Below are 15,501 nucleotides of genomic sequence, written 5' to 3'. Positions count from 1 at the left end.
CCATCTGTCAGTCTGACGGACAAATCTGGGTTTGGCAGATGCCAGGAGAACGCTACCTACCCGAATGCATAGTGCCAACTGTAAAGTTTGGTGGAGGGGGAATAATGGTCTGGGTCAGTTTTTCATGGTTCGGGCCCCTTAGTTCCAGTGAAGGGAAATATACAGCATACAATGACATTCTAGACGATTCTGTGCTTCCAACTTTCTGGCAACAGTTTGGAGAAGGCCCTTTCCAGTTTCAGCATGACAATGCCAACTAGCACAAAGCGAGGTTCATACAGAAATTATTTATTTAGATCGGTGTGGAAGAATTTAACTGGCCTGCACAGAGCCCTGACCTCAACCCCATCGAACACCTTTGGGATGAATTGGAACACAGACTGCGAGCCAGGCCTAATCGCCCAACATCAGTGCCCGACCTCACTAATGCTCTTGTGGCTGAATGGAAGCAAGTCCCCGCAGCAGTGTTCCAACATCTAGTGGAAAGACTTCCCAGAAAAGTGGAGGCTGTCATAGCAGGAAAGGGGGGGACCAACTCCATATTAAGGACCATGCTTTAGGTCATGTAGTGTATTTACTAAAACTATAGGCTAATATTAGTGTTATTCATGTTAATTAAAAGACTGGCGGGGGAGAATATTAGCCACAAATATAAATATCAGTAACCCCTAGGAAAATAACTATAGGCTTTGAAAGTGACTCGACCACTTGAAGATCTCGGGGCCAAAACGTTGCACATCAGACTCTCACACTGCAAGAGGAACATGCCAACAAAGATTAACAGTGTGACTCACCTGACGGGAATGTAACAAAATAAAATGCTGGGTACAACTAAAACACGACAGTCAATACAGCAGCTATCAGCAGAATCAGTGCAGGTGTTAGTTCAAGAAAGGCCAGTACAACATTCTGTGAGCTGTTGTGCTGACAGTTTCAGTTGACAGATTTCCATTGGTTTATTCTGGTGGTTCGTTCTCTCAGGCTCAGCTCTGTTTTCCAACCAACCTTGTAAAAATGTTTTTCTAAAATGACTCTTGCAGTGAAATACTGTACGGATTCTACTGAGTATACAAAACATTAAGAACACCTGCTCTTTCCATGACAGACTGACCAGGTGAATCCAGGTGAAAGCTATGATCCCTTATTGATGTCACAAGTTAAATCCACTTCAATCAGTGTAGATGAAGGGGAGGAGACAGGTTAAATAAGGATTTTTAAGCATTAAGACAATTGAGACATGGATTGTGTGTGTCATTCAGAGGGTGAATGGGCAAGACAAAATATACATTAGGAAGGTGTTCCTAATGTTTGGTATAGTCCGAGTACAGTTACAGTATACATAACAAATAACCACTACTACTTTATACATTTTCAAAACAGTTTACTTCACAAAAAGTGAGTTTATCGTACGTTTTCTGGACTAAATCCTTGCGACAACAATAGGCTACAGTCAGTGATCATTATGTGGTACCCTACTTTTGACCAGGGCCCATAGGACTCTGGTCAAAAGTAGTGCACTACGTAGGGAATAGGGTGCCTTTTTGGACATAGACTTTGTCAGCGATGACTAGGTTCTCCAGACCATCAGCATCCTCATATTGTCCAATGGCTGGGGTGGAGGTCAGTGGTCAGGCCGTGGTCATCATACCAGGGTGAGAAATAGCAGCTCAGCGTAAAGGACATAATAAAATCCTGGTCTGTCTGTCCGAGAAGAGACAGGGAGGGAGGGGATGAAGACACGTACGGAGGGAGGGAGGGAGAAGACACAGGGAGGGAGGGAGGGAGGGAGGGAGGGAGGGAGGGAGGAAGGGAGGGAGGGAATGAAGACACAGGGAGGGAGGGAGGGAGGGAGGGAGGGAGGGAGGGAGGGAGGGAAGACACAGGGAGGGAGGGAGGGAGGGAGGGAATTGAAAGAGCTAGAGGTCAGAGTGGAGGATAGTTAGATAGTTTGAGGGTAGTTGTGGTTAGTTGTGGTTCTGGTCAGGAAGACCACCAAGATAGGGGGAGCTCATGATATCCACCTTCCTCCTCCCCTCCCCCTGACCTCCATCCTCCGCTTCCCTCAGTCTCCCCTCAGGACGAGAGGTCAGGCAGTAATACAACCCTGATCTGTCTGTCCTACAGCCAAGAATACACAAGGAGGTATGGAAGGGGAGAAGACAGGGAGGGAGGGAGGAGAGAAGACAGGGAGGAAGGGATGAGGGAAGGCAAAATGAAAGGGAGGGAAGGCAAAAAGACAGGGAGGGAGGGAAGGTGAGAAGACAGAGGGAGGGAGAGAAGATAGGGAGGGAGAGAAGACAGGGAGAAGACAGGGAAGAAAACAGGGAAGGAGAGAAGAAGACAGGGAGGGAGAGAGGGAAGGGGAGAAGAAGACAAGGAGGGAGGGAGCGAGACAAGGAGAGACAGGGAGACACAGGGAGGGAAGATCTCCCCTCAAGACAGGAGAGGTCAGGACACTATGGGCCCTGGTCAAACGTAATGTTCTATATAGGAACTTTGGGATACAACCTCTGTCTCCCACCACCATCAGTCTCCACTCAGGACTAGAGAGGTCAGGATAGGACAGGAGGAGCAATCTACCTGTTAGAACCGAGAGCAAGGTGTCAAGCCCTCCTCCCATTGTCAACAGGACCACATCAGAGGAAGAATAGCCTCTGTATCCCTCCTCCCCTCCATCCTTCCCTTCCTGACTTCCCCCCTCTTCTTCTCTGCTTGTATTGACTGGAAGGGCTACAGGCCTTTTTAACCCCCTCCCCACAGCCTGCTGAATTGTCCCCATGAGGTGTTTATGGGCCGGCTGACAGGATGTTGGCTCAAAGGATCCCCTTTAAGTAAATGTGGTGTAGCTGCTGTGACCTTTTCAACAAAAACATACAACTCTACAACAGAAAAACTGTTGAGATGAGTGGTAGAATAAGCAGCGTTGAAATGTTCTCTCTCCCTCTGAGTGAATGAATAAATGTGAATGAATGATCTTCTGTATTGACAACAACATGGGCTGAGTTGAAGAAGTAACATCAGATCAGCACTGTCTTGTTTCTGATGATCCTCACACTGGAGAAAATGATCATCTCTCAGAGAATTATCTTGACGATGTGAGCTGTGTGTTTATGGAAAAGTTACACATGACAGACAATCAGTTTGATTAGAAAAGCTTGTTATTTCAACAGCTTAGAAGAACATTAGAGACATCAAAACAGTAGGTCAGAGGCAGTAGAACTGGTCCAAACCAAGACAGGCCTCACCTCACCTGCCCTCGCCTCGCCTCACCCCACCTGCCCTCATCTCACCTGCCCTCACATCACCTCACCTGCCCTCACATCACCTCACCTATCATCACCTGCCCTCACCTCACCTGCCCTCATATCACATATATCACCTCACCTGCCCTCACCTCACCTGCCCTCACCTCACTTCACCTGCCCTCACCTCACCTCACCTGCCCTCATATCACCTCACCTGCCCTCATATCACATCACCTCACCTGCCCTCACCTCACATCACCTGCCCTCCTATCACATATATCACCTCACCTGCCCTCACCTCACATCACCTCACCTGCCCTCATATCACATCACCTCACTTCACCTGCCCTCACCTCACATCACCTGCCCTCACCTCACCTGCCCTCATATCACATCACCTGCCCACATATCACATATATCACATCACCTGCCCTCACCTCACCTCACCTGTCCTCATATCACATATACCACATCACCTGCCCTCATATCACATATATCACATCACCTGCCCTGCCCTCACCTCACCTCACCTGCCCTCATATCACATCACCTGCCCTCACATCACCTGTCCTCATATCACATATATCACATCACCTGCCCTCATATCACATATATCACCTCACCTCAACTCACATCAGGCTTCAATTGGGATTGTTCTGGGTGCAAATGAGCACTTTTTTAGTCTCTCTCAGATACGTACAGTATTTATATGGAATGCATCCCAAATGGCACCCTATTTCCTATGTAGTGCTCTACTTTTGACCAGGACTCAAAGTAGTGCACTATGTAGGAAATACGGTGCCATTTGGGACATAAACATTGAGTCAGGTGAAGTTCCCCCGGACGCTGATCTTAAGGAGTCCGCATGTTTCCCAGCCAAAACAGTTTGGAAGTGTTTGTGCATATTAACTATCTACTGCTAGCTAAATGTAGTAATGAATACATTTTAACATTTTATTTAAATTGACAATTCTGTGAACTGTCTTGTGCAAGTTTTAAATTGAAACAATACCTGTTAGCAAGATATCAGCTAGAGATGACGTGCAGGAGCTTGCAGGCATTTGTAGTCTTGCATGATGTCAACTTTGATGTTAATTAGCATTTTAGAATCAAAGTAAATAGAGACGAATATATTGATAAAAGTCACCTTGTCCTAAAGAGATTTACACCGTTATCAAAATGTCACACCAGGGTAAGCTTACCTGAAACACAGCCCTTATTTTAAGTGTTTTTAAAATCCCCTATGGGAAAAATGAATGGTGGAAAAGCGGTTGGAACCATTTCCCTGTTTGACTACTAGGTTTTATGGGTATTATAACACCTCCACTGTGGGGCTCTATAAAGTCTGTTGTCAGTCAATGAGAAATGACACGTTTTCATGCAAATTCTTTAATTGAGAAATACTGCACCAAACATCTTAGTTGGATGTAAAATTGCAGTGGTGTAAAGTACTTAAGTAAAAATACTTTAAAGTACTACTTAAGTCGTTTTTTGGGCAATTTGTACTTTACTTTACTATTTATATTTTTTACTACTTTTACTTCACTACATTCCTAAAGAAAATAATATACTTTTTACTCCATACATTTTCCATGACACCCAAAAACTACCCGCTACATTTTGAATGCTTAACAGGACAGGAAAATTGTCAAATTCACGCGTTTATCAAGAGAACATCCCTGGTCATCCCTACTGCCTCTGATCTGGCGGACTAACTAAACACAAATGCGTCGTTTGTAAATTATGTTGGAGTGTGCCCCTGGCTATCCGTATATTAAAACAACAAGAAAATTGTGCCATCTGGAAGTAAAAGGCTAAAAGTATTTGGTTTTAAATATACTTAAGTAGTATTTTACTTTCGCTTAAATCATGACAATTGAGTACTTTTTCCACCACTGTAAAATTGCGCGACTAAGATCTCCTCGGCAAAAACGTAAAAATGAATGACAGATTTCTTAAATTATCTTAGATTAATTCTGATTATTTTGAAGAATTGTATGCTGGCTACGGCGTCTCAAAATGGACAAACAGTACTATTTCTATTTTTTCAAGCAAAGGTCTTTTAGGGGTGTATGCGAGCACACACGTTCGGTCTTTAGATACATTTTTCATTTTACCCATTATTATTTAAGGTTAGAATCTGGGGGTGGAATCTGATACTAGATCAGTGTTTAGGGGCAACTTCTACCTGGAGTTCTTTATTCAGCAGTAGTGTCCTGGGGCTCAGGGACTGTGGTGTGGGACACAGACCTGGCTTTAAATACTACTTTTAATCTTTCAAATATTTTGAGCGTTTGCTCTAGCCTGCCAGGAATGTCAAATGGCGTTTCCCATTTTGGGACTATTCTATTGGTCCATCAAATCAGGCATGCTCAATCAAGTTCAGGTATAAGTATTTTTAATGATTCTGCACAGTATTTGAACCCAGATCTGGTGAGAGATCAGTCAGGAGGTTAAAAGTGGATGAACTGATTATGAAAACAAGTCAGAGTTCCATAGGTCCTATTGCCTATATAGTGCACTATTTTGGACCAGGGCCAATAGAGAAACTATTGACAATAGACAATAAAGCAAACAGACACATATCATTTCTGCAGGCATTTCAGGCACACCTTTTTCAATAAAACCCAGAAGTTCTGTCAACATCACAGCCAGATCATTAACATAGACATGTAATAATGCATTACCATATATTGTGACCCTTGACCTTTTAAACACATAGCATAGCGACACGCAGTAAAACAACCATGAAAGTTACAGCAATATTAACCTCGTTCCCAGGCTCAAGTGTTACTGAGAGAGCCGGAATGGTGGAAAAGATCACAGCAATATTCTCTCTTTTTCTCCAAAATTCACTCTCCATCCAATCACAGATTGCAGTCTGTTAGTAGAGACTAGAGATGTTAGCTGGTAGATGCGATTTTGTTGCCATTGCATTTCCCCAACAGTTCCCTTTTGTCTTTGTGACCGAGTCCCAAATGCCACCATATATGGGGCCCTGGTCAAAAGTAGTGCACTACACATGGTGCTATTTGGGACGCTTCCTTTGCGTCTCTCCCATCCCAACATGACAGTGCATAACAATAGTCTTTCTCCAACCCATACGGCAAAAAAAGGGGGGTTTTCACAGGAAGTACATTCCTCTACTGGCTCGTTGGGAGCCCAAGTCTATCTTTCCACCCATGTGTTCTACAGACACCACGACTGCGTCTCAAATCGCACCCTATTACCTATATAGTGCAGTGCTTTGGACCGGAGCCCTGAGCAAAAGTAGTGCACTATAATAGGGGAAAGGGTACCATTTGGGACACAAGCAATCTCTAGTTCAAAAGGGTTCAACTCAGTGCTTCAGAAAATAACAAGATAATATCAGTATAAAAGGTTAAATAGCCCTGATGGACGACGACACTAACAGCTGTCTGTCTAACAGTTTACCAACAATATGACCGTTAGTTACAAGTGACACAGATTTGGTTGCCGAGGACACGCAGGTCCTTACGAAGACTGGAGCTACTGTAAAACACCGGCCTGCTACAGGAGTACAAGTGATGGACAGAGCAGGAGGAGGGAGGGAAAGATGGCAGACGAGAGACCCAAAGAAGGAGGGGGATCATCTCATCTCGTGCCAATCAGTGCTGGAGGAAAAGATGACAGGCACTTTTCAGTTACAACAAGTTAGAAACAATAACATCAGCTACAGTCAGGTTTTCTCTGCTGGAAAATAGTATCTGTGTCAGGAGTGAAGATGAAGACCACCGACAAACTAAATGAGTCATTAATGCAATACAGGCAACACACCAGGAACACACCAGGAACACATCAGGAACACAAAACCAATCAAACCAATCATCTAAAGCAGTAATGTGACATACAGATGCTATATACCGTACATGTCATAAAACATCTCCTCTCTCCTATTTAAGGCAACAGTGATTCATTTGTTGTGAACATCGCCATCCATCATGTGACAATACAAAACCGCACATACTGTCTGGACCACTCCAAACGGGTTATTGCATTTTATTTTCAGCAGGATTGCACACATGTAGAGAGAGAAATCCCACCCTCTAGTGGTATACACTGGTACTTCACCATGGAAATCTCTTGCAACGTTAATAGTTTTCAAGTTTCAAGGAGTTTTAGACAAGGTGCCATTGCCACACAACCGGCCTTGGAACAACCCAGTAAAAGGGGTCTGAAGCCACATAAAACAGAGTCTCCTCTCTTGCCTACAAAACACAAGTCATCTTTGGAATGATGCCTTTTTAAAAATAGAGTATAAAACCACCTAAATCAAAAAATATTTTATTTTCCCTTTTGTAGAAAAAAAAAGCCTTGGTTTATCGTGTCTCTCTCGGAGAGCTCAGAGGCTTGGACCCATAGAGGTTTGGACCCATCAAGGTTTGGACCCATAGAGGTTGAAGAGGCCGTTTAACAGTCAATCAGTCCAGTAAAGTTCTGGGTGGGCTTTCTGACGCCAACATCCAGGGTCTCTACTCCCTTCATTCTGATCCAGCAAATCCACTGCTGGTGGGTAGAAAAAGGTCTGTGTCCCAAATGGCACCCTGTTCCCTATATACTGCTGCACTTGACAAGAACCCAATAGGCACTATATAGGAATAGGATGCCATTTGGGTGTCGGCCATCAACCAATAACCAAGCCTCGGGTGAACCTCACAGGCTACGATAATATTGCCTTCCGTATGTTTTCATGGCGACCCTCACTTCCCAGAAGTCTCAGTGGGGTTGTATTCTGTCTCTCCTGAGGAAACCTGAGAGATTCGGCGCGTTGAGCCCCAAAGCCGACGGGAAAACTGACCCGAACGTACCTAGAGGAGAGAGACAGAGAGATACAGAGAGAGAGATACAGAGAGACACAGAGACAGAGAGAGAGAGAGAGAGAGATACAGAGAGAGAGAGAGATACAGAGAGAGAGAGAGAGAGAGAGAGAGATAGAGAGACAGAGAGAGACAGAGAGAGACAGAGTCAGAGAGAGAGACACAGAGAGAGAGAGAGAGAGAGAGAACAGGTCACACTGAGCATGTGTTGAAAGTAGGAGAATGTAACTATCAGGGATGTTATTGAAGTAAAGATAATCTTGTTATCATCTAACATGAATTCCAGATGGGATAGAAGGTCAGGAGCAAGTTGTTCTGGAACAGCGTGCATTAAGGAAGCAGACGTTACCTCCTCTGGTTTCCCAGCCCCCACCACAATGAGCTTTCCATCCTGCAGGCCCACCAGGATGTGGCTACTCTCTCTGGTCACCGACACACTCCTCACCGCCACCTTCAACGGCAGGGGAGACACCGCCAGCGCCAGACTGACACACACACACACACACACACACACACACACACACACACACACACACACACACACACACACACACACACACACACACACACACACACACACACACACACACACACACACACACACACACACACACACACACACACACACACACAGATGAATGAATGCTATGGAAGTCTAATTGAAGTGTGTGCTGATGATGGCCATACACACTGTGTTGTATGTCTCACCTGCACAGGTGTCTGATGTGTAGATTTCCCTGCTGGGTCCCCAGGATGATGTACTCAGGGACCAGGTAGAGAGCTGTCACCTCTTCCTCCAGGCTGACAGACGACAGCAGACAGCCGTTCACAGAGTAAACATGGAGGGAGTACTTCTCCTTTAATACAGGACAGAGAGAGAAGAAGGAAGAGGGGGAGACAGAGAAAGAGAGAGAGAGAAAGCGAGGGAAGAGGGGATTATTGAGAGCGATACAATGAAATCAAATATAAATACAGTTGATTAGTTTGTGTGTGTGTGTGTGTGTGTGTGTGTGTGTGTGTGTGTGTGTTCCGTACCTTTCCAGCAGTGCGTCCCTCCAGGGCAGTCTGTACCACGATGTGCCCCTCCATGCCCACCTGCAACTCAGTGACCTGGGCAGGTAGGCAGCTCTCACTGGGCGGACGCAGGGTACGGAGGAACTGGCCACGACGTACACTGTGGATTATCAGAGTACCATCCTGAGAGAGAGGGAGAGGGAAAGAGAGAGCGTGAGAGAGAGAGAGAGAGAGAGAGAGAGAGAGAGCGTGAGAGAGAGCGTGAGAGAGAGAGAGAGAGAGAGAGAGCGTGATAAACCAAATGTGACAGTCTACATCCTGGATAATTTCACTCAAACTGGAATGAAGGGCTCTCTCAAATCCCAGATTTCCCCTTTAACACACCATATCTGACCCCTGACCTCTCACCTTTGACCCAGAGACAGCCATGTCCAGCTCGGTGCTGATGGCCACACAGGTGACCTCCTGGTCGTGTCCACAGAGGACCTGCACTGGACGAGGAGAGAGACCACTGGAGAACTCACCCTGGGAGAGGAGAGAGGGAGGAGGGGTGGAGAGATTAAACCTTTTGGACTCTCCATCAGAAGACCATTTTACAGAGAGAGTAGAAATATGAAGATAATTAGGAGATCATTTGTACCCTGCTTATTCTACTAGTGCCACTGATTTGCTAAGACCTGTGATAGTGGAAGATGAAAGTCCTACCTGCTGTAGAACCTGCCACACGATACAGGATGTGTCTCTGGAACCAGATATGAGGTAGATACCACAGAGGTCCAGAGCCAGACATGTCACCACATCTTCAGGACAGACAGGACAGACAGGACACTCATCACTATCAGACATGTTACCAGGTCTACAGGACACTCATCACTATCAGACATGTTACCAGGTCTACAGGACACTCATCACTATCAGACATGTTACCAGGTCTACAGGACACTCATCACTATCAGACATGTCTCCTCTCCATCCGTCCCCCCTCCCTCCCCGTCCTCCTCCCTCCCTCCCTCCCCTTCCACCCATCCTCCCTGTCCTCCTCCCTCCTTCCTTCCCTCCCTCCGTGTCCTCCCTCCTTCCTTCCCTCCCTCCCCGTCCTCCCTCCTTCCTTCCCTCCCTCCCCGTCCTCCCTCCTTCCTTCCCTCCCTCCCTCCCTCCCTCCCCTTCCACCCGCCCTCTCTTCCCTTCCACCCGTCCTCCATCCCTCCCCGTCCTCCCTCCCCTTCCACCCGTCCTCCATCCCTCCCCGTCCTCCCTCCCCTTCCACCCGTCCTCCATCCCTCCCCGTCCTCCCTCCCCTTCCACCCGTCCTCCATCCCTCCCCGTCCTCCCTCCCCTTCCACCCGTCCTCCATCCCTCCCCGTCCTCCCTCCCCTTCCACCCGTCCTCCATCCCTTCCCGTCCTCCCTCCCCTTCCACCCGTCCTCCATCCCTCCCCGTCCTCCCTCCCCTTCCACCCGTCCTCCATCCCTCCCCGTCCTCCCTCCCCTTCCACCCGTCCTCCATCCCTTCCCGTCCTCCCTCCCCTTCCACCCGTCCTCCATCCCTCCCCGTCCTCCCTCCCCGTCCTCCCATCATTATCTTGTAGCTCACCGATGTGTCGGCAGATCCTGCCCACCAGTTTGCCCTTTCCCAGCTGGGTGACTCGGAGGCTGCAGTCCCAGTGTCCTCCACTGAACAGCAGACGGCCATCGTTCGACACCACCAACACCTGGGTTCTGAGATCTACCCCTGGGGCGAAGAGACCGCTGAGGAACCGCTGGGTTCTACAGGAGAGAGAGCCAAGAGCGAAGGTTGAGTAAACCTAGTAATGATTTACAATAATGGGCCTTTAACTGAAGGAAAAGAGAGGTTGTTGAAACCAAAATGTTTCTATAGTTGTGTCATGTTAATATAAACAAATGGTGATTTGTCCTTTAACATTTTCCAGCAGAAAGATGTTGTTTATCAATGAAAAGGAACTCCAGTGTTTCCCATTCAGACTAATCCCAATAAGACACATGTTTATGGGGTCAGTGCAGCTCTAACGCTCCAGCCTCATAAAACACAGACTTCTCCATCCATTTAAACTTGTGCTTTGAAGTCACATGAATAAAAGCATGCAGCTGAGCTGGGGACCAGATGGGATGGCTACACACTACACAGTTTAAGTCCCAAATGGAACACTGTGCCCTATTTAGCCCACTCCTTTTGACCAGAGCCCATAGGGTCCTGTAGGGCACTATATAGGGACTAGGGTGCCATTTGGTATGCAATACACTGTGTGTGGTGGGGTCCTCCTTATCCTTCTCTCTGTGTTTAGAGTGGGATTTACTTTTTGTTGTCATTTTTTGTCAGGCATTCTGTAGGGCCACTAACTTACTTGGGATTGGCCACAGTGGGGTCCTTGGTGAAGGTGAAGTAGTTGGCGATGTTCTTATCGTAAGGCAGCCAGCTGTGGGTCCCAATCAGACCGTTAGAACTCACTGTCACCTACAGGGAAGGAAGAGAGCAGAGGGAGGGAGACAGTCAAAAGAAGTCCCATACTGAACACGGCTTAAACAACTCTGGTAACTTTCCCCCAAATTCCTGGGTTTTCCAGAAGTCCTGGTCAGAGCATTCCCAGACTCCTCATCATTCCAGAAGTCCTGGTCAGAGCATTCCCAGACTCCTCATCATTCCAGAAGTCCTGGTCAGAGCATTCCCAGACTCCTCATCATTCCAGAAGTCCTGGTCAGAGCATTCCCAGACTCCTCATCATTCCAGAAGTCCTGGTCAGAGCATTCCCAGACTCCGCATCATTCCAGAAGTCCTGGTCAGAGCATTCCCAGACTCCTCATCATTCCAGAAGTCCTGGTCAGAGCATTCCCAGACTCCTCATCATTCCAAAAGTCCTGGTCAGAGCATTCCCAGACTCCTCATCATTCCAGAAGTCCTGGTCAGAGCATTCCCAGACTCCTCATCATTCCAGAAGTCCTGGTCAGAGCATTCCCAGACTCCTCATCATTCCAGGAGTCCTGGTCAGAGCATTCCCAGACTCCTCATCATTCCAGAAGTCCTGGTCAGAGCATTCCCAGACTCCTCATCATTCCAGAAGTCCTGGTCAGAGCATTCCCAGACTCCTCATCATTCCAGGAGTCCTGGTCAGAGCATTCCCAGACTCCTCATCATTCCAGAAGTCCTGGTCAGAGCATTCCCAGACTCCTCATCATTCCAGAAGTCCTGGTCAGAGCATTCCCAGGCTCCTCATCATTCCAGGAGTCCTGGTCAGAGCATTCCCAGACTCCTCATCATTCCAGAAGTCCTGGTCAGAGCATTCCCAGACTCCTCATCATTCCAGAAGTCCTGGTCAGAGCATTCCCAGACTCCTCATCATTCCAGAAGTCCTGGTCAGAGCATTCCCAGACTCCTCATCATTCCAGAAGTCCTGGTCAGAGCATTCCCAGACTCCTCATCATTCCAGAAGTCCTGGTCAGAGCATTCCCAGACTCCTCATCATTCCAGAAGTCCTGGTCAGAGCATTCCCAGACTCCTCATCATTCCAGGAGTCCTGGTCAGAGCATTCCCAGACTCCTCATCATTCCAGAAGTCCTGGTCAGAGCATTCCCAGACTCCTCATCATTCCAGAAGTCCTGGTCAGCGCATTCCCAGACTCCTCATCATTCCAGGAGTCTACCAACTGGGATTTCTGGTTAACCTGAGAAAGTTACTTGTGCAACCCTCTGTATCTCTTCAACCAAGCAGAAAGGTCCAACATCTTTAGCACACTTTGAATGTGTTGTTTCATGTAGCTGTGCTGAGTGTGAGAGAGGCTGGTGTCAGTGAGGTATCAGTGTGTCCCTTCTCTAGTTTGTCTCTTTGTGTGTGTGTGTGTGTGTGTGTGTGTGTGTGTGTGTGTGTGTGTGTGTGTGTGTGTGTGTGTGTGTGTGTGTGTGTGTGTGTGTGTGTGATAATTTGGTGCTTATACAGTATTTGTCCTATTTCACACATTAACAAGTGTGTATTAATACCATGTGTGAATTGGAAAAGTGTTTTTTACAGATCCCCACTCCCCCTGAAACACCCTGGGAGAGTGAGGTCACGGCCAGCGTCAGCCATTATCAACAGAGACTGTCGTGGAAATTCAGTACTGAGAGAGATTTGGCCATTTCTTCAAACAATCATCTTGATTTAATATTGATTAATTACTGCAAATAATGAGGCTGGTCGACCCCTCCCCCCTAACCCCCACACTTGAGTGTTGGACCGAGTAACCTAACCTTTACACAAATGCAGAACACTATGTATAGCTGACAGTAACAATGCTCAGTCATGGTTGGTTCAACCCCCCTCATTCAGACCAAGGAGCATCATAAGCCACTCTGGGTTCATCCTGTTATCTGCACGTGGGTTGTTGTCTTAACCCACCCTGGCTTAGTTTCCCAGATGCACGGATGATTTAGAGACAAGGAGGGATTGTTCTACCTCTAAACTATCTCTAGTAAAACACTTTCTTCTCTATGTAATGCAGTCTTTAACTCATTTGTCAGCTCAAGCCATCTCCAGTGACCATACGCCCAGATTAGCTGCAGGGAACTAGAGTGGAGACCATAAAAACACAGACACTAACAGGACAGAAATATCATCCTATTTGTTAAGTATTAATTGCTAACTATTAATATCAAACAAATCAGGTAAATGTGTAATTATTTTAATCACAAGGACCTGGAGCAATTAGGGTTAAGTACCTTACTCAACGGGACATCGACAGATTGACGGCTCGGGGATTCAAACTAGTGACCTTTCAGTTACTGGCCCAACACTCCAACCGCTAGGCTACCTGCTGTGTGTGTGTGAGTGAGATTGTGTTCTCACCAGTAAGTCAGAGCCCTGGATGATAAAGGAACGTGTATGCATGTGTGAGTGAGTGAGATTGTGTTCTCACCAGTACGTCAGAGCCCTGGATGATAAAGGAACGGTTCTGGTTCCTGGGAACCACCGCCTGGACCAGAGGTCTCCCATCACACACCACCTAGGAGCGCGCACACACACCACACACACACACACACACACACACACACACACACACACACACACACACACACACACACACACACAACATTTGAATACTGAAGTGGTTATTGTAATTTTAAATGTAGGGGCTATGATATAGACTACTAGAGAAAGTTTATGATTCTGATGAAATATAGGAGAATGATTCCTCTCTTTACCTCCTTAAAAGGGCGTAGTTTGTCGAGCTGTTCAAACAGGTTGGGGGGTAGAGTGTCCATGCGGGCCTGCCTCCTAGAGGCATTCTCTGATGACATACGAGGAGGGTGTGGCTCCTAACAAGAAAGGAAGAAAGAGCACACTGGGTCAGTCAATGTCCCACTGAGGTACTAGTTACAGACACCCAGACAGCTAGCTACAGACACCCAGACAGCTAGCTACAGACACCCAGACAGCTAGCTACAGACACCTAGCTCCAGACACCCAGACAGCTAGCTCCAGACACCCAGACAGCTAGCTAGACACCCAGACAGCTAGCTACAGACACCCAGACAGCTAGCTACAGACACCCAGACAGCTAGCTACAGACAGACACCCAGACAGCTAGCTACAGACAGACACCCAGACAGCTAGCTACAGACAGACACCCAGACAGCTAGCTACACACACCCAGACAGAGAGCTACAGACACCCAGACAGCTAGCTACACACACCCAGATAGCTAGCTACAGACAGACACCCAGACAGCTAGCTACAGACAGACACCCAGACAGCTAGCTGCAGACACCCAGACAGCTAGCTACCCACACCCAGATAGCTAGCTACAGACAGACACCCAGACAGCTAGCTGCAGACACCCAGACAGCTAGCTGCAGACACCCAGACAGCTAGCTACACACACCCAGACAGCTAGCTACAGACAGACACCCAGACAGCTAGCTGCAGACACCCAGACAGCTAGCTGCAGACACCCAGACAGCTAGCTGCAGACACCCAGACAGCTAGCTGCAGACACCCAGACAGCTAGCTACAGACAGACACCCAGACAGCTAGCTACAGACATACACCCAGACAGCTAGCTACAGACATACACCCAGACAGCTAGCTACAGACAGACACCCAGACAGCTAGCTACAGACAGACACCCAGACAGCTAGCTGCAGACACCCAGACAGCTAGCTGCAGACACCCAGACAGCTAGCTACACACACCCAGACAGCTAGCTACACACACCCAGACAGCTAACTACAGACACCCAGACAGCTAGCTACAGACCCCCAGACAGGAAGCTACAGACAGACACCCAGACAGCTAGCTACAGACAGATACCCAGACAGCTAGCTACAGACACCCAGACAGCTAGCTACAGACACCCAGACAGCTAGCTACACACACCCAGACAGCTAGCTACAGACAGACACCCAGACAGCTAGCTA

At 47.4% G+C, this 15,501-nt stretch overlaps 1 protein-coding gene across 4 annotated transcripts in view; it reads right to left on the bottom strand.

The window, feature by feature from the left end:
• Positions 1–5,626: 5,626 nt before the first annotated feature.
• nbeal2 (neurobeachin-like 2) overlaps positions 5,627–15,501 on the bottom strand; it is a 126,395-nt gene continuing 116,520 nt past the window's right edge. For all 4 annotated transcript variants that reach the window (XM_055902953.1, XM_055902954.1, XM_055902957.1 and 1 more), the window contains 10 exons: positions 14,287–14,400; positions 14,001–14,087; positions 11,460–11,569; positions 10,691–10,863; positions 9,803–9,897; positions 9,506–9,622; positions 9,119–9,280; positions 8,792–8,940; positions 8,433–8,568; positions 5,627–8,074 (listed from right to left, as the gene is read on the bottom strand). In XM_055902953.1, coding sequence (XP_055758928.1) covers positions 7,967–8,074; positions 8,433–8,568; positions 8,792–8,940; positions 9,119–9,280; positions 9,506–9,622; positions 9,803–9,897; positions 10,691–10,863; positions 11,460–11,569; positions 14,001–14,087; positions 14,287–14,400 — 1,251 coding nt within the window. In that variant the 3' untranslated portion in view covers positions 5,627–7,966. The remainder of the gene's footprint in view (positions 8,075–8,432; positions 8,569–8,791; positions 8,941–9,118; positions 9,281–9,505; positions 9,623–9,802; positions 9,898–10,690; positions 10,864–11,459; positions 11,570–14,000; positions 14,088–14,286; positions 14,401–15,501) is intronic.

Source organism: Salvelinus fontinalis, chromosome 38, assembly GCF_029448725.1.
Source record: "Salvelinus fontinalis isolate EN_2023a chromosome 38, ASM2944872v1, whole genome shotgun sequence".
Classification (NCBI taxonomy): Eukaryota; Metazoa; Chordata; class Actinopteri; order Salmoniformes; family Salmonidae; genus Salvelinus; species Salvelinus fontinalis.
This window is presented reverse-complemented; position numbering and strand designations above follow the sequence as displayed.